The sequence below is a fragment of the Eremomyces bilateralis genome, assembly GCF_010015585.1.
Source record: "Eremomyces bilateralis CBS 781.70 unplaced genomic scaffold P152scaffold_5, whole genome shotgun sequence".
NCBI lineage: Eukaryota > Fungi > Ascomycota > Dothideomycetes > Eremomycetales > Eremomycetaceae > Eremomyces > Eremomyces bilateralis.
Genome location: NW_022985071.1, coordinates 976,268 through 991,776, shown reverse-complemented (window position 1 = coordinate 991,776; position 15,509 = coordinate 976,268). Strand labels below are relative to the sequence as shown.

Here is a 15,509-nt window from a genome sequence, read left to right as displayed (position 1 = left end):
CGTGGTCATCGGATGTGGCTCCTTCTGCTGGGGTAATCGACTCGCCCCTTATATCTGCCAGCCATATGGTATAAAAATGTGGTGGTCCAAGATTCGGTTTGATGACATGCCATTCCATTGGCATAATAATTACTAACTTACCTGACCCTACCTGCTTATAGTAGCTTCTCCGTGTATCTAGTAATAAGCAGTACCTACCATTACCTGTACTTGGTTTCGGTTATGTACCAGTGCTGACTCTAAGTACATGCGCTCTTGGCATTCTGCTTACGGGCTCCAGAATTTATGACAACCATTTGGCTGACTGCATGTCACCAGATTATTTTGCCTCTGCTAGGCGTCATGATCTATTGCCTTCGTTCTGAATTCGATATCATCACCGATTAAGGTACTAGAAAGATTGGGTAGCGGATCCGATGGACTACAGTACCTACTTCACAGCATCCTCGCAGCAACCCTATCCCCTTGTCGGCATCCAGGCTACAACATACCCCCTCTCCACTGACGATGGGCAACCGGGCTCCAATGTCCATGTAAGAGCCCTCCTTTGCGAAACTCCGGTCGATCCCGCGACCCTACCCCCAGTATGGTAGAGCAGGAATTAGGAGTTAGCTCGTGACGGGAGGCGCTAATGTCTACATATCGACTTTAGGAGGCCGTTGACCCGACCTCGTTTCTAGCCTACGATGCTTTCCGCTTCACTCCTACTCCAGGACCGCTTCACTCTACCTCGCCCCCTACCGCAGCATCACCTCCTGCGCCCTCCGCCACGGTGCCGTTGAACGCCGACGACACCTACGCTGATCCCCTAGATACATCACAAAGACTGCGCAGCAGCAGTGAGGAGGACAAAGAAACCACCATAACTCCAGCACAGAGCCGACGGAAAGCGCAAAATCGAACAGCGTATGTGAGGGTCATCCTAGATGCCTGGGACGCAAGCTGACGGGTCACGGCAAACAGGCAGAGGGCCTTCCGCGAGCGAAAAGAGCGGCACGTGAAAACCCTCGAATCCAAGTTGACGGCGATGGAGACATCGGCGACGTCGTTAGCCATTGATAACGATCGCTTGAAGCTCGCGCTGCAGCGGGCCACGACTGAGAACGAGATTCTCCGCACGACTACCAGTCATAGCGCGCTCCAGCGTGCGGGTCATGCTCAGATGGCCGGATCCCATCAGGTGGGACACGGCCCGGGCTCGCCTGGTACCGATCATGAAGAGGATACCACAAACAGTGGGACAAGGTATATGGCCGGGGCCGCGCGACGGAGGAAATTCGGATCCAGCGGAACGGTGAAAGATGGAAAAGAAACCCTCCTGAGCCTCGGCCAGGTATGGGATGTTATCCAAAGCCACCCATTGGTTCAGCAAGGTCTCGTGGACGTTGCGGATGTGTGTGAGAGATTACGAGGCGCGGCACGATCGAACGGTGTCGGGGCCGGATTTCGGGAGAAGGAAGTATGGGGTGCAGTTGAAGGCTGCAGACGGGGTGGGGGAGACCAACTGATATAGCATACGACCAGTATCTGCTTCTGCGGTGTCTGATCCCCTGTTTCTGACCCCGTGCTGAACATTTCAAACACGCCCTTCCACATGACCAGGGTCGGCAGAACGTGTCTCGATCATTGCATGGTGCCATATTGCGGGCATTGACTAATGAGAGGCCACGAGGAGCAGTAGTTCTGCCATCTAGAGCGCCGCCATTGTGATCCTCCACCTACTTCCCCAGTACTGACGAAGTACAAATCGACCTGGGTGGCCGAAGAGAAGCCATTCCACGGACCCTACCAGACGAAGCGACATAATGCGAGCGCTTCCTGCCTTCAGGTCTGGACTTTTTACCTCCTTTCGCGAAGCGATAGCGGTGCCTTGGCATGCCGTTGTGCACCATTAACAGCGTCGGAGTGATACTCCAGATCGCTTTACATAGAGCACGAGCTGAACGGTCCACAAACGCACGGCTTCCACTCTTGTGTTACATAATCTGTGGTACACATTATTCACACCACCGGAATACACCGCGATGGGAGCCCGCCTTGCTATCAGCTAAGGAGGTGTAGTGGTGTCGTACAGAAGGGAGACTTTTGGGATCACCGTCCAGTAAGAGCTGGAAGTGCCTGAACCGGTCATAACCAGTCGTCCGTCAGCCGTGAATTGTACATTCTAGTGCATTTAGACAGGATAATTGAATCTCAAGGTAGTACTGTCCCTAATGGGTCTGTCTATCCTCTGTCACAATGGGTGTTGCGCTGTGCTTCTTGTGCTGTCACGGCAGGAAAGGAATGTTTAATATCCCGGAGAGTTGTTGAATTAAGAGAGATGAATGGTTTTTCTCAGCTGACCTCTAGGCCAACATGTGGCATGTTTTAATCATTTGAGGCTTTCCTTGCATAATTGACATGTCAACCGCCTCATTCCCCTCCGTTCGCTTGTCATAACCTCACGTCTGGTGTTCCTCGTTGCCTTTATGATCAGTCAGTGATTACACCTCACCGCAGACCTGGAATGTCACATGGCATATCCACTCCCCCGATATGATTCATCCCAGCAGACAGCTGCTTCTCCATGGAACTTCCTGCTCGCAGGGATTCACAAAGGAGTCGGCGAAAGAGGAGGGCATGACGTTTGAACTTCCTTCCTTCTATCATCACGATCCGCTCAATCCCAGTCAGAGCCGTCATCCTCGTTGTCGGCCGAGTCCTTCGCATTTTGAGCCCACTCGTTCTCGTCTGGATTTTTAGAGAGTCGGAGGTCATTCGGCTTCACAGCGTCCACGCTGACGAGGACTCTCTCTAGATCTGTTTGTCGAATTCTTGTCAGCATCTCCATAACTGAGCATCCGAGCGAATGTGGGAGAACATAAATTGAAACCCCGTTTCACCAACCGTTCCAATCAAATATGCTTGGAAATACAGTTGACATGTCCGAGGTGAGAGTAGGAAAATTTTGCGTTTGCCGGTACATTTCACCCTTACAAGACTGGCTGGGAAAGGGGAATGTTGCTTACCCCTTATAGATGTCTTCGTGCCTTGCAATTCCCTCAGAGTGACGATCTGTCGCTTGATATCACCGTCCTTATAAATAAGGATAGTGGGCGTATTCTTTTCAGGGTAGCCTTCAATGCACATATCGGCGCGAATTTGACAAAATTTCACATCTCCAAACTTTTCGGCCATTGCTTTCCACAATCCTTCAAGGATACGAGACTCGGCATTGCTACTCAGGGACGCCGTGAGGAGGACAACCACATAGGACTTGGATGAAGCCTCGGTGACTTCTCGGGAATAGTCTGGCTTCTGTAGGGGGTAGACCTGATTATATATGGCGCTTGATGCGATGGTTGACATCTCGGCAAGCCGTTTCCTCCTAGCTCGATGGTTAACAACAAGCAGTTCCTATGACCTTGGAGGGTACATAACGCACCTATAGTGCTCTAGGAAGTCGTCGTCTTCGTCATCTTCAAGCTCGGCTAGTTCATCCAGATCTTTGCCCTCGAGACGGTGCTCATGAGCAAGAGCCCGGGCCTGGACTAAAACCTCCTCCAACTCTGCTGTGGGAGAAGGAGGCTTCTCTGGGATGACTCCATGTTTCCGTAATATATCATTCCTGGAAGCCTTAGTGTCTGATCAAGGGAATCAAACTTGGTGGGATTACTTACCATTCAGTGTCCGCATTGGGGTCGTCCACAGGGACGTTTACCGGCATATCGGGCATATTCATTTTGAACTGGGCGGCTTCGTACCAAGGTAAACTCTGTTAAATTTTGCTGTTGGTCTTGTTTACTTGTGCGCTACAGTCTTCAAATGATGCTCCGATGTGGTGATCGCAGAATATTAATAGTCCTGGTCCGAAGTACATTCAAGGCTTCCTCAGCCACCCGCATACGTCAGGGTCTTTGATATCCACGTGACGACCGATATATGACAGCACACAGATACATAACAGACGGTTTTGCTGAGTAAGTGTGGCTTGTGTATTATTACATGCATTGCACCGGAGCACCCTGCCACATGGCTTCAACTGCGTTCGATGCTCACCTCCACCAATGTTAGGGTCGTGGCATATTACAGCTCTCCTAAACAACACTCGCACACTTTATTCCTGATACCGCTCCCAAGGCTACCCGTTCGACCGTCATTCTGTCTAAACTCAATGGCTAAGCACAAATGATCGTGTCGAGTCCTAGTTCATCGACAGCCCACATCACCACCCAATCCGCTTTACGAACCGTTGATTCTGGGACCTGAGTGCAACGCCCTGAGACGGAACTAAATCGCCATCATGAGTTACGGAAAGAGAGATGAGGATGCGGATGGGGCCATGGTAAAGGTTGATCGGACTTCCGTCTTCCAGGAAGGTGAGTTGAGCCCCTAAACAATGGTCTCCTCATACTGACCTCCGCATCAGCTAGAATCTTCAATACCTCGCCCATCTCTCCTCGAAAATGTCGGATGCACTTGAAGAAAATTGCTATGCTCCTGTTCACGGGCGAGACCTTCCCGAAAAATGAAGCGACGGAGCTCTTTTTCTGGATCACGAAACTCTTTCAAAATAAAGATGCGAGCTTGCGACAGATGGTGTACTTGGTTCTCAAGGAACTGGCCCCCACGGCGGAAGATACGATCATGGTCACTAGTAGTATCATGAAGGACACGTCCGTTCAGAGCGATGTGCTGTATCGAGCGAACGCCATTCGAGCGTTATGCAGGATCATTGACGTATGCCGTCCTGCCTTGAGTGCGATTTTCATACTGATATTCTCTAGGCGAGCACTGTCCCCGCGATCGAACGAAACATCAAGACCGCCATAGTCGACAAGGTGCCTTCGGTAGCTTCCGCAGCTCTGGTGTCCGCCTACCACCTTTTGCCCATTGCGAGGGATATCGTTCGAAGATGGCAAAGCGAGACCCAAGAAGCAGCCTCCGGAACTAAATCAGGAGGGTTTACTCTCGGTTACGGCAGCTCAAACGTGCCAACGCTTGCGGGCAGCAATGCAATGACACAGTATCATGCTATTGGGCTTCTCTATCAAATGCGCTCTCACGATCGCATGGCGTTGGTGAAGATGGTCCAACAATACAGCGCCCCAGGAGTTGTGAAGAGCCCCGCAGCCGCGGTTCTCCTTGTCCGATTAGCGGCGAAGTTGGCTGAAGACGACCCCAGCCTCCGCAAAGAGATGATGCGACTCTTGGACGCATGGCTGCGCCACAAGAGCGAAATGGTCAACTTTGAGGCCGCCAAAGCAATCTGTGATGTTCGGGACATTACAGACGCAGAAATTTCCCAGGCTATACACACCCTGCAGCTTTTCCTTACTGCACCGAGGGCCGTGACGAAGTTTGCCGCCATTCGAATCCTTCATCGATACGCTTCCTTGAAACCGGAAGCCGTCCGCCCCTGTAACCCCGACATTGAAGCCCTGATCACAAGCAGCAACCGTTCGATCGCGACATTCGCAATAACGACCTTGTTGAAGACCGGAAACGAATCCAGCGTTGACAGGCTCATGAAGCAAATATCGAGTTTCATGACCGAAATGAGCGACGAGTTCAAAGTCACCATCGTGGAGGCCATCCGGACCCTGTGCATAAAATTCCCAAGCAAGCAAGCAGGGATGCTGTCGTTCTTGAGTGGGATTCTCCGCGACGAGGGCGGCTACGAGTACAAGAGAGCCATTGTCGAGAGCATGTTTGATCTTATCAAATTTGTTCCAGACAGCAAAGAGGATGCACTTGGGCATCTGAGCGAGTTCATCGAAGATTGCGAGTATACCAAGCTCGCTGTGAGGATACTACACCTCTTGGGCATGGAAGGCCCAAAAACGGCGAATCCAACCAAGTACATTCGGTATATCTATAACCGCGTCGTACTTGAGAATGCCATTGTCCGAGCCGCCGCCGTGACGGCCCTCGCTAAATTTGGAGTCGGGCAAAAAGAGCCCGAGGTCAAGAGCAGTGTCCGTGTTCTTCTTACCCGATGCTTGGACGATACCGATGATGAAGTGCGGGATCGAGCAGCGTTGAATTTGAGATTGATGGACCAGGATGATGAGACGGCAGAGGCTTTTATTCGAAACGGTATGCTTCGTCCGGGAGAAGAATATTTGGATCAAGAGAGACTAACCGTGGTGATAGACTCCATGTTCTCTCTTCCCGTGCTTGAGCACCAGCTCGTAATGTATGTCACGGCAGACAGCAAAGAGACGTTCGCTTCGCCTTTCGATCTCTCCAAGATCCCCGTCGTCACGAGAGAGCAAGCCGATGCAGAAGACCGAACAAGGAAATTGACGACTGCCACGCCGACGCTCAAGGCTCCAAGCACCGGACCCAAGCCGCACGCGGCATCGAAGGGAGGCGCGGAAGCAGCAGCCACTGCCACGGCTGCGGCGCAGAAATATGCTTCCCAACTTCAGGAAATCCCGGAATTTGCTCCGTACGGCGGTGTCCTCAAATCCTCGGTGCCTACCGAGCTCACCGAATCGGAAACAGAATACGTGGTTTCTGCGATCAAGCACGTCTTCAAGGACCACATTGTGCTGCAGTTCGAAGTAAAGAATACTCTTCCAGACACGGTGCTCTGCGACGTCACGGTCGTGTCCACCCCGTCGGAGGAAGACGGGGATGTTGCTCTCGAGGAAGAATTCATCATCCCCGCCGCCTCATTGCAGACCAACGAGCCGGGGACAATCTACGTCTCATTCAAACGTCTCGACGACACCACGCCGTTCTTGGCAACCAGCTTCACCAATGTTCTCAAGTTCACCAGCAAGGAAATCGACCCGACGACTAAAGAGGCCGAGGAGCCAGGCTACGAGGACGAATACCAGGTGGAAGATTTGGAACTGGCGGGCGGCGACTATGTCGTTCCCGCCTACGCAGGCAACTTCGATGTCATTTGGGGGCAGGTCGATGGCCATGACTCCGCCGTGGAAACGCTGCAGCTCAGCAACGCCAAGTCAATTGCCGGTATGTGATGAACAAGTCGTACTTTACCCCCCCGTTATTCGAACATTCTAACTCCCATCGTGTAGATGCAACTGAGCAGCTCGTCCGAAGCCTATCGCTGCAGCCGCTCGAAGGAACCGAGGACGTGGCTTCGAACGTCTCGCATACGCTGAAGCTGTACGGGAAGACGATCCTAGGCGGCAAAGTTGCCGCGCTGGTGCGGCTGGCGAATCCCAAGAGCGGCATCGCCATGAGGATCGAAGTGAGGTCAGAAGAGGAGGGTGTTGCGTCGTTGGTTGTGGCATCTGTTTCATGAGAAAAGCATAGGGTGCAAAGTTGCGTTCTCAACTGAGGGGTTAGGCATCGCCTATGTGGAGTAGTTGTTTGGGATACGCAGTCAGGATATTTATCGCCCACAATTCACGAACGTTTATAATAGCACTGATATCTCCTTTACACTTTGGCTAGCCTTTCATGCCGTTGAGATTCAAGAGCAATTGTGTCACCATTAAATGGATTCATTCCGGATGGCCTAAGAGCGATGGGACCGCGATCAACTGGTTTATATGCCGGCCCCGAGATACGGAGACGTTTCTGATCTTATTAACCATGGATTCTTGGATATGTTTGTATTATAAGCGCCGCCTACACTAACACCGCGGCCTGGATGCCCGTCTCGCAGCAAATGAGCGCGGGCAGCATTCAGAAAATTGTCCTCATCATCAAAGGTATCTCCAACATGTACATACGAACCATGCAAGCGCTGACCTCCCCGAATCATGCGTATAGAAAGACCATGGAAGGTCGTTAACGGCTCGGTTATCATGTATCCCAGATCCCAAGCATCTGTGATACTGTTCGTCTAGTTCCTGCTAGATAATGCCGTTGGAGGCATGACGAACACGGGTACGGAAGAGCGGTAATCAATCCTCATCGAAAATTTGGAACGTGTTCTGCAAGATCGTGTCGATGACCGTGGCCTGGAGTCCGGCGTCCGCGACGTTCGGGCCGCGGAAGTTGCCCATGAGCGTTGGCCTGTGGAAAAGAGATTAGTTAGTCCACGCATCGTGGGAAGACGACCATCACTTACGCAAAGCAGATTGCAAGGTTTTCCGAGGTCATTCGATTGTGGGCGGAGCGTTCCTGGATCTTGTGCAAATGCAGCACGACAGCCCTGAGCGTGGCATAATTCGGGTCAGGTAGCTCATTGACGATAGCGTGGATGCTGTCGCGGCGCATGGCATAGTCCTGGATGCGGGCGGCCCCGATCAAATCGGACTCCCGTTCCGAGGTCAAGACCGGATCCGGCAGTTCGCGAAGCCACAACTTTAACAGGCCCGCGACGCTGTTCACATCGTGGTAGAACGCCTCGGGATTTCGGAAGTCCACGCGGCTGGAATCGTGGTTGAACAGCGACTTGAGCTGCTGGATATGTCGCGCATCGCCGGGAACTCGGTAGATGCCCTCGACCTCCAAACCGTACAGATCGACCGCCTGGACGCATTGATAGACCACCAGAGGCACGGGAGTGCCGTCGCGTTGATAGAGCGCATCCAAGGACACGCCAAAAACGGGGTGGTTGGGAGGGGCCACCCCTGGCTTGTAATCCATCGGTGGAGGTTGCGATTGCGTTGGAGTCGGGACGTTCGCCGTGGGAGGGTTCGGATGGCCGTGGTGAGCACCTTCGAAACCAAGCGGCGCAAGTTGAGGCGCACCAGGGCCTCGCGATGGAGGACGGGCGCCGTCGGCGCTCATTTTCTCGGCTGGGTATGGTTGGTTGGGTTGCCCATGAGGATATGGTGGGGCCTGAGAGGGGTATTGTATCTGCTGCGATGGCATCTCCTGTGGCTGTGGAGGCTGAACGGGAGATGGTTGATTCTGATAGCCCGGGTTCATCTGTTGGAATCCGCCGGTTGGCGTCGGAGGACCCTGCTGAGGCGGTGGTCGGGACCCTTGCTGGCCCATCGGAAACTGTGCGGGTGGTTGAGCCTGGGGGAGGGAAGTCTGGATCGGAGGCGCTGGCGAATTGTTTGCAGGCGGCTGTTGCGTTGGTTGGAGCGACTATGGGGTTCTGTGAGTTGACGATCCAGGATGCAGTCGCTGGGGGCTGGCCGAAGCTTACAGGATGTTTCTCGTATTTGATTTCCACGGGCTTGGCAGGCACCTTACTTGTTAAACCTACAATATAGGTCTGGAAATCCTTTTCATTGTCGATTTGGTGGACGATGTCCTTCATGCTCTTTGCGTGAATTTCCTGGCTTTTGATAGGTGCAATCAGCATGCCGTTCCCAACGAGCAATTTTTCATTGAAGGTGGCTATAAGAGTCAGTCGATCCGGTCGCAAATCATGTCGCAGATGGACATACCGTATTTCTGCAGTTGAAGGGTCAATGCGGAGTCACACTCTTTGATCAGGTCTTGCAACGCTCGGACGGCTGCGGGCCGATGGGAGGATATCAACTCCTGTCTGTCGGATTGCGCCTGTTGGACTTTAGAGGCATAATCGGAGTCTGCCGCCTGGACTTTGCGAAGCATATCCTCTTCGTTTTTGGGGCGGAACAGGTGCCTGCCGGAGCTCCGGTCGCCAGTCCGCACGCCGTCGTAATCCTCCGCCAACGAGGCGTACTTGGATTTCGCTTTGTCCATCAGCGCCTCAGCGTCTTGTACCTTCTTCTCGGCGGCCAGTCCAACCTGTTTCCAATGTTTGCGACCACGCTCCATGTTGTTGGCCAGCTCCGTCAGGTCCTCGTGCATCGTGTGCATGGAAAGAGCGTATTGCATTCCATGGTCCGCCATTCGCTCATGAGTGCGCGATAATTCTTCGAATTGTGTCGCATATGTACCCTGGCGCGAGTCCGGGCTTCGGATTTGGCCTTGGGTGTGTCGAACCAGCTTTCGGAGCTCTTTGGAGTGCTCCTCTTCAGCGGCTCCACGCTTTCTGAGGAAACCGGCGAAATCCTGGCAATGGTCAATTATACGAGCCCCAATAACTGCTTTTCGCGCCATGGGTTATGTATTGAACGTACCCTAGCAGAAGCCACGCTCTGTTTCAGCCGATTGAGCAATGTGTTGACGCCGATCTAGGTCCCGTCAGTTGTTGGCACAGCAGGGCGAGAACCGTGTTTACATCGGAGTATAAAATCGCATCCACGGTTTTCTGAACCGCGTCGTTGACGGTAGGTGGAGAAGCCGCCAGATTTTCGACGGGCTGCACAGCACCACCTTCATTCTCACGGCCATTCTCCTTGGTTTCCGACACGTATGCGTCGGCTTCGGTAGTCGCCATTCTGGGCGCTGGTCGGGGCACGGAAGTGCGCGCGAATCGGCAAGGTAAGGGGGACGGTCATCAATGGAGAGAGCTGCAGCAGTGGCAGTGGCAGTGCCAGTAGGAGAAATCCAAGTGCAGTAATGAAAGTAACTGAGAAGACCGAGAAAAGGATGGCGTCGCAATCTCGCAGATGTGAGTTAATGCGTTGCAGGGGAAGCCGGGAACAGCGGAGGAACGTGATTTTGTCGAGGACGGAATGGATCTCCAGGTTAAAGGGTCGCACCGCCACACTTGCACCAAACCCCGAACTGACTTTGCCACCTACACAATAAGCAGTACGGTAATTCACTATCGAGCCAGTTATATTGTTACAGCAGGGCAGGGTCTACCCTCTACCTATTATAACTTGCAATTGTTGTGACGTTTACATCATCGGAACCGCTGGCACCACATGTAAGCAACGCCACGCGGGTAACCGCGCCACAGGGTCCGGGTGCAACTTCCTTCTGTGGCTACAGTGGCTTGCATGGTGGCTTGCGCTAGCACATGATCTACACGTGACTCGTGATATATGAGGGAACGCGGGTGAAGCTCCTTTCACACCCCGCTGTGCTCGGTCCACCCCCCCACGTGATCTCAATCCACCCCGTGAACATCAGTCTCGACTTCTCCAATCGCCCCTCCATTGCAATTCACATCTAATCACCGGAAGGAAGTCCGAAGATTCACCCCTTCATAAGTCCATGTCCCTGATTTTCCAAAGACCATTGACCTCCCCACATCCTTCCCATTGACATTTCCCCGTCACCGACGAATCACGGTCCTATTGCCGGGGTGAACATCCACTCGGTCCCTCCATCCTTCAGCCCAACATCACAAAGATGCCTTCCACATCGAGCCACTCTGCAGCTTCGCTCCCTCCGGAGGTCGTGACCTGCTTACAAAATGCGCGATTCGTAGGCTAGACCCCCACCTTTTATATATGCTTGACTAACCGCCTGCCCTAGCTGCACCTCTCCACATGCCACCAGAACATCCCCCACATCTCCCTCATGAACTACACATACCTCCCCTCCACCCCCTGGGACCCCAACCCCGTCATCATCATGACCACCACCCCTTCCTCCACCAAGACCGCCAACCTCCTCCACAACCCCCGCGTCGCCCTCCTCGTCCACGACTGGGTCTCCCACCGCCCGCCGACCCTCTCTTCCAACACCGGCGACCCCGAGTCCGAGCCCGCGCCCCCGACCACCGCCACCCCGTCGCTCGACCCGGCCCCACCCGGCCCGCAGCGGCCGACCGGCCTCGCCGCGCTGCTGCTGAACCTCAACACGAGCGCGCTGTCGTCGATCTCGGTGACGTTGAATGGGACGGCGCGGCTGGTGGAGTCGGAGGAGGAGGGGGGGTGGCTGAGGCGGAAGCACTTGGAGAACAATACGCCTTCTTCCGCGGGGGAGGATTTGCAGAGATTGGAGGAGGATGGCGGGACGGATTGCTATATCAATGACGATGAGACGAAGGTCGTCTTGGTTAGGATGGAGGGCGGGCGGATATCGGATTGGAAGGGGCATGTGAGAGACTGGGTCGTGGGATCGATGCCTGGTGATGCTCCATATCTCAACGGTGCAACGGCATGAATGTCATACTGTGTGTATTTTTATGGTGCTTGGACCTTCGACGAGGCCTGCAACTTGCATCTTGCCGATGATTTCGTTAACCTTCCATTGGAAGAGCGGAATATGGCACGAATGACTTGGCACGGGAACGCGGGGTAATTAATGGAGGGCCAAGTTGACGAGAACAACATGAACAAGCTCGAGGAAATCAGACCGCCTGGATTTCAAGCCAGATTTGAATGAAGACTTGAATGAGGATCCATTACTATCCGCTAATCCATGACCTAACCTCAAAACACCTTGCGCTGGCGCCCAAGAAAGAAATGACGGCACATCTTCCATCCCCCCGCTTCCATTGAGCCCTCTCCTAAATCCCCTGGCCCAAGGCTTCGTCTGGAGATAGAAGAGACAAAGCATTCGCAGCAGAGCCCTCGGAGGCTTCTACTTCTGCCCTGAGCCGTACTTCGTCAGCGTCTCACTGACGCGCTCCTGTCGCGAGCTGTGTCGGCGGCGATGATCATGGGGATCTCCATCGTGAGCAACCTCAACCGGTTTACCCCCCGTGCGAAAGACCGAGGGGGGAACTTGAGATGTATCGCTCTTGTCACGCCGATGGACCGGGGTCGAGCCTTTGTGGTGAGAGTGATGGGATAGCGTGCTTCCCATACCACTTCGATGGCCAGTACTATTGAACCGCATAAGCATTCAAGTAACGTTACCACATTGCTAGACGAGAGGGACATGTTATGGGTTGAGCAACATTGCTTGGATAGATATAGTAAGTCATATAGTTGGATATCATTGACTGCATATAGCTAGTTATAGAGTACAAGATTCTGACGAAGCGTCATAAGGATATCATGAGTCGTGCCATGCAAATTAAGGGGTCTCAAAGCACCGCGAATGTTCATCCATCCGCCGATTCCCCATCAAGCGACTTACGCAGAATAAGTCTTGTTCCCACCGACGGTGCGGCTGCCGTCCTGGTTGGAATCGACGCGGGGGTCGATCTTATTCAGAACATCGGACTGCGATCGGTTAGCGCGAGTTGAGGCAATCGAGTGTTTCATTTCGTACCTTGTGAGGCCCAGCGGTGTGGGGCGCTGGCCCAACGGCTGAAGTGCCGGTGTGATGATGGCTAGTGGTCCCTTTCGCGTGATGACCAGCGGTGCCTCCCACACCAGTTCCGGTGGTGTGTCCCGTGGTTCCGGTATGATGGTCGGTGCCTGCCAACCCATTGCCGGTCGTATGAGTTCCAGCACTGTGATGGCCGGTGCCTGTCAACCCATTTCCGGTCGTGTGGGTTCCGGTAGTATGATGGCCGGTTCCTGGCAACCCAGTGCCGGCCGTGTGAGTTCCGGCTGTGGCGCCTGTCGCGCCTGTCAACCCATTTCCGGTCGTGTGGGTTCCAGCGGTGTGGGAGCCACCAGGGGCGTGCGTAGCTCCAAGGTTTGAGCTATAGTCCCGGTCTGAATCGACGCGGGGATCGGCCTTGTTGGCCAAGTTGCTGGAGTGAGGGCCGGTGGAGTGTTGGGCAGTGCCGGCCGTGTGAGTTCCGGCTGTGGCGCCTGTCAACCCATTTCCGGTCGTGTGAGTTCCAGCGGTGTGGGAGCCACCAGGGGCGTGCGTAGCTCCAAGGTTTGAGCTATAGTCCCGGTCTGAATCGATGCGGGGATCGGCCTTGTTGGCCAAGTTGCTGGAGTGAGGGCCGGTGGGGTGTTGGGCAGTCATGTTGGCAGGATGGCCGGTGCCGGTCGTACCAGTCGTGTGATGGGCGGCGCCGGTCAACCCGGTGCCAGCGGTGGTACCAGCAGTGTGATGGCCGGTGCCGGTGAGCCCGGTGCCAGCTGTCTGATGGCGATTGTCGGTCAAGCCAGTGCCAGCAGTGTGATGGCCAGCGCCGGTCAAACCAGTGCCGGCAGTTTGATGGCCAGTGCCAGTCAAGCCAGTACCGGCAGTTTGATGGCCAGTGCCAGTCAAGCCAGTACCGGCAGTGTGATGGCCAGCTCCGGCCAAGCCAGTGTCTGCAGTGGTGCCATCGGGATATTGGCCGGTGCCGGTCAAGCCACTGCCAGCAGTGGTAGTGCCATCATTATAGGCACCCGGAGCTCCCGTAGCCCCAAGGCCGTTTCGATCTGTATCAACGCGGGGGTCTAGAGAAGTGTTAGCTGTGCGAACAGCAAGGCAAGCATATAGTTCACTTACCCAACTTGTTCGCCAAATTGCTGGAGTGCGGCCCGCCGGTCGTGGTATGGTGTTGGGGTTGCATGTTGAGGTCTGATGTTGGTGTTGTATATAAGTCTTTGAGGGTGTTTGTGTTGAAGTGGTAATAGTAATGATGTGGTATAAGATGGTAGGATATCGATGGTTTGATGGAAGTGAAGTGAGATTGAAACAGGAGAGCAAGATGGGGTTTATATGTACACAGGGCAGGCACCTCTCACGGACTGATTCTCAGTGCATGCCCCTTCTCCAGCAGGAAATGGATGGCATTACGTCACGGCGACGTATCGCTTTCGAAACTTTCGTTCTCAACAAGGAAGTCCAACGAGGCGACTGTTACACAGAACAGTTTGAAGTAAACTGTGGTTCTGCTGGTACTGTATGTACATACTGTAGGTACCGGTACCCATAGTTGCCCATCTGCGGACGGCAGATTTGGTCATTTGTGTGGGTTAGCCGCCTTACTAGAGGGTCTGGTCCCGGGGAATGGTAGAAAGTTGGAAGTGAAGTTAACAGAAGTGTAGACAGACATTGAATAAAGGAATCAGATTGGTTACTAGCCTATTGTAATTCCTGGTTTGGCCCGGAGAATCGGAAGAGTGACATCAGGGATCCGTTATTGTATCGTTTGGGTACCTGACAACTTTGTACTGATTATGGTAATGCATCGATGCTTGCACTGATGCTTGCACTGATGCTTGCAGTGAAATGTTTTGTTTCGGTGATGTATGGCGTTGAAAGGAAAATTCAACCGATGACATCATCCCGTCCAGTTAAAAATACGGTACGCTGTAGGAGGGCGACTTAGGGATCGGGATGGAGAAAACGAAACGAAATAGTGGATCGTGCTGTGATGGATTCATCGAATTCTGTTTGATCAACAGTCTGTTCCAGCAGAATTATGGTCCAGTAAAGGAACATGGACTACACGCAGTAGTACGGAAAATGGAAGCATCTGGACTCTAGAAAAAGAGCCGATAGTGGTGGAAAAGCGACATGGGGATTGGAGAATGTGGCTGGAGATCTTGCTCTCTGTTGCACTGTCCTGTGTCCCTGTTAGCTTTGTTCCACATTGGTTCCATTCTACGAAATACACTTCCTGTCTACTCTCGGTGGCGCCATACCATCCCCGACAGCACTGCAGGATGACGAGGCAGCGCGAGATGGGGCACAGAGTGACACAGTATAGAGCTGGCAGCCAGGCCCATAGGGCATAGCGTCACCCAATGGAACCAGACATCCAGATTCCAGTGAAGTCTGACTTCTGGTTGGTGAATCGCGTCTAGAATACGCTACTCCAGGGCGCGTCATTGCGGGGTTGTGGCGCCCGATGATGTATTGATGTACAAGTTACAACCGTATTCCACTGACTACAAGCCCTTGTTTGCGGTGTATTGATCATGATTTAACAGTTGCTCCGGCATCCGTCCTTAGTCCTGGCGGTATCAATGACA

General features: G+C 53.5%; 6 protein-coding genes across 6 annotated transcripts; 3 read left to right on the top strand and 3 right to left on the bottom strand.

Moving 5' to 3' along the window:
- Nucleotides 1-416: 416 nt before the first annotated feature.
- P152DRAFT_465317 (uncharacterized protein) lies at nucleotides 417-1,513 on the top strand (the record flags this gene model as incomplete). The annotated part of the gene is made up of 3 exons (XM_033680624.1): nucleotides 417-533; nucleotides 653-906; nucleotides 964-1,513. 3 exons carry the CDS (start codon nucleotides 417-419, stop codon nucleotides 1,511-1,513), a joined length of 921 nt encoding a protein of 306 aa, XP_033536112.1.
- Nucleotides 1,514-2,293: 780 nt separating this feature from the next.
- Nucleotides 2,294-3,844, bottom strand: P152DRAFT_456729 (thioredoxin-like protein). The gene is made up of 4 exons (XM_033679073.1): nucleotides 3,660-3,844; nucleotides 3,425-3,607; nucleotides 3,009-3,367; nucleotides 2,294-2,799 (listed from the first exon to the last, which is right to left on the bottom strand). Exons 1-4 carry the CDS (start codon nucleotides 3,719-3,721, stop codon nucleotides 2,660-2,662), a joined length of 744 nt encoding a protein of 247 aa, XP_033536111.1. The 5' UTR covers nucleotides 3,722-3,844; the 3' UTR covers nucleotides 2,294-2,659.
- Nucleotides 3,845-4,029: 185 nt separating this feature from the next.
- On the top strand, nucleotides 4,030-7,591 carry P152DRAFT_506335 (putative coatomer subunit gamma). The gene is made up of 5 exons (XM_033682477.1): nucleotides 4,030-4,358; nucleotides 4,409-4,719; nucleotides 4,767-6,078; nucleotides 6,136-6,966; nucleotides 7,032-7,591. Exons 1-5 carry the CDS (start codon nucleotides 4,283-4,285, stop codon nucleotides 7,259-7,261), a joined length of 2,760 nt encoding a protein of 919 aa, XP_033536110.1. The 5' UTR covers nucleotides 4,030-4,282; the 3' UTR covers nucleotides 7,262-7,591.
- On the bottom strand, nucleotides 7,472-10,564 carry P152DRAFT_456727 (RhoGAP-domain-containing protein). The gene is made up of 6 exons (XM_033679072.1): nucleotides 10,073-10,564; nucleotides 9,972-10,025; nucleotides 9,312-9,903; nucleotides 9,068-9,261; nucleotides 8,036-9,006; nucleotides 7,472-7,980 (listed from the first exon to the last, which is right to left on the bottom strand). The coding sequence occupies exons 1-6, from the start codon at nucleotides 10,229-10,231 to the stop codon at nucleotides 7,869-7,871; spliced, it is 2,082 nt and encodes a 693-aa protein (XP_033536109.1). The 5' UTR covers nucleotides 10,232-10,564; the 3' UTR covers nucleotides 7,472-7,868.
- A 377-nt stretch (nucleotides 10,565-10,941) lies between these two features.
- P152DRAFT_272972 (uncharacterized protein) lies at nucleotides 10,942-12,076 on the top strand. The gene is made up of 2 exons (XM_033674878.1): nucleotides 10,942-11,169; nucleotides 11,221-12,076. The coding sequence occupies exons 1-2, from the start codon at nucleotides 11,095-11,097 to the stop codon at nucleotides 11,851-11,853; spliced, it is 708 nt and encodes a 235-aa protein (XP_033536108.1). The 5' UTR covers nucleotides 10,942-11,094; the 3' UTR covers nucleotides 11,854-12,076.
- Nucleotides 12,077-12,672: 596 nt separating this feature from the next.
- P152DRAFT_273123 (uncharacterized protein) lies at nucleotides 12,673-14,380 on the bottom strand. Its single transcript, XM_033674879.1, has 3 exons — nucleotides 14,038-14,380; nucleotides 12,910-13,985; nucleotides 12,673-12,860 (listed from the first exon to the last, which is right to left on the bottom strand). The coding sequence occupies exons 1-3, from the start codon at nucleotides 14,099-14,101 to the stop codon at nucleotides 12,771-12,773; spliced, it is 1,230 nt and encodes a 409-aa protein (XP_033536107.1). The 5' UTR covers nucleotides 14,102-14,380; the 3' UTR covers nucleotides 12,673-12,770.
- Between the last annotated feature and the right edge of the window lie 1,129 nt (nucleotides 14,381-15,509).

Excerpts from the sequence above, each read along its gene's own strand:
- P152DRAFT_456729 (XM_033679073.1), bottom strand. The coding sequence starts at position 3,721 with ATGAATATGCCCGATATGCCGGTAAACGTCCCTGTGGACGACCCCAAT. Across the intron at positions 3,608-3,659 it reads CCCAATGCGGACACTGAATG|GAATGATATATTACGGAAAC; the intron begins GTAAGTAATCCC and ends TAAGGCTTCCAG. Across the intron at positions 3,368-3,424 it reads GACTTCCTAGAGCACTATAG|GAGGAAACGGCTTGCCGAGA; the intron begins GTGCGTTATGTA and ends CCATCGAGCTAG.
- P152DRAFT_273123 (XM_033674879.1), bottom strand. The coding sequence starts at position 14,101 with ATGCAACCCCAACACCATACCACGACCGGCGGGCCGCACTCCAGCAAT. Across the intron at positions 13,986-14,037 it reads CAATTTGGCGAACAAGTTGG|ACCCCCGCGTTGATACAGAT; the intron begins GTAAGTGAACTA and ends ACACTTCTCTAG. Across the intron at positions 12,861-12,909 it reads ACACCGCTGGGCCTCACAAG|TCCGATGTTCTGAATAAGAT; the intron begins GTACGAAATGAA and ends AACCGATCGCAG.
- P152DRAFT_272972 (XM_033674878.1), top strand. The coding sequence starts at position 11,095 with ATGCCTTCCACATCGAGCCACTCTGCAGCTTCGCTCCCTCCGGAGGTC. Across the intron at positions 11,170-11,220 it reads GCTTACAAAATGCGCGATTC|CTGCACCTCTCCACATGCCA; the intron begins GTAGGCTAGACC and ends CGCCTGCCCTAG.
- P152DRAFT_456727 (XM_033679072.1), bottom strand. The coding sequence starts at position 10,231 with ATGGCGACTACCGAAGCCGACGCATACGTGTCGGAAACCAAGGAGAAT. Across the intron at positions 9,904-9,971 it reads AGAGCGTGGCTTCTGCTAGG|GATTTCGCCGGTTTCCTCAG; the intron begins GTACGTTCAATA and ends GACCATTGCCAG. Across the intron at positions 9,262-9,311 it reads CCTTCAACTGCAGAAATACG|CCACCTTCAATGAAAAATTG; the intron begins GTATGTCCATCT and ends TGACTCTTATAG.
- P152DRAFT_506335 (XM_033682477.1), top strand. The coding sequence starts at position 4,283 with ATGAGTTACGGAAAGAGAGATGAGGATGCGGATGGGGCCATGGTAAAG. Across the intron at positions 4,720-4,766 it reads CGTTATGCAGGATCATTGAC|GCGAGCACTGTCCCCGCGAT; the intron begins GTATGCCGTCCT and ends GATATTCTCTAG. Across the intron at positions 6,079-6,135 it reads AGAGGCTTTTATTCGAAACG|ACTCCATGTTCTCTCTTCCC; the intron begins GTATGCTTCGTC and ends CCGTGGTGATAG.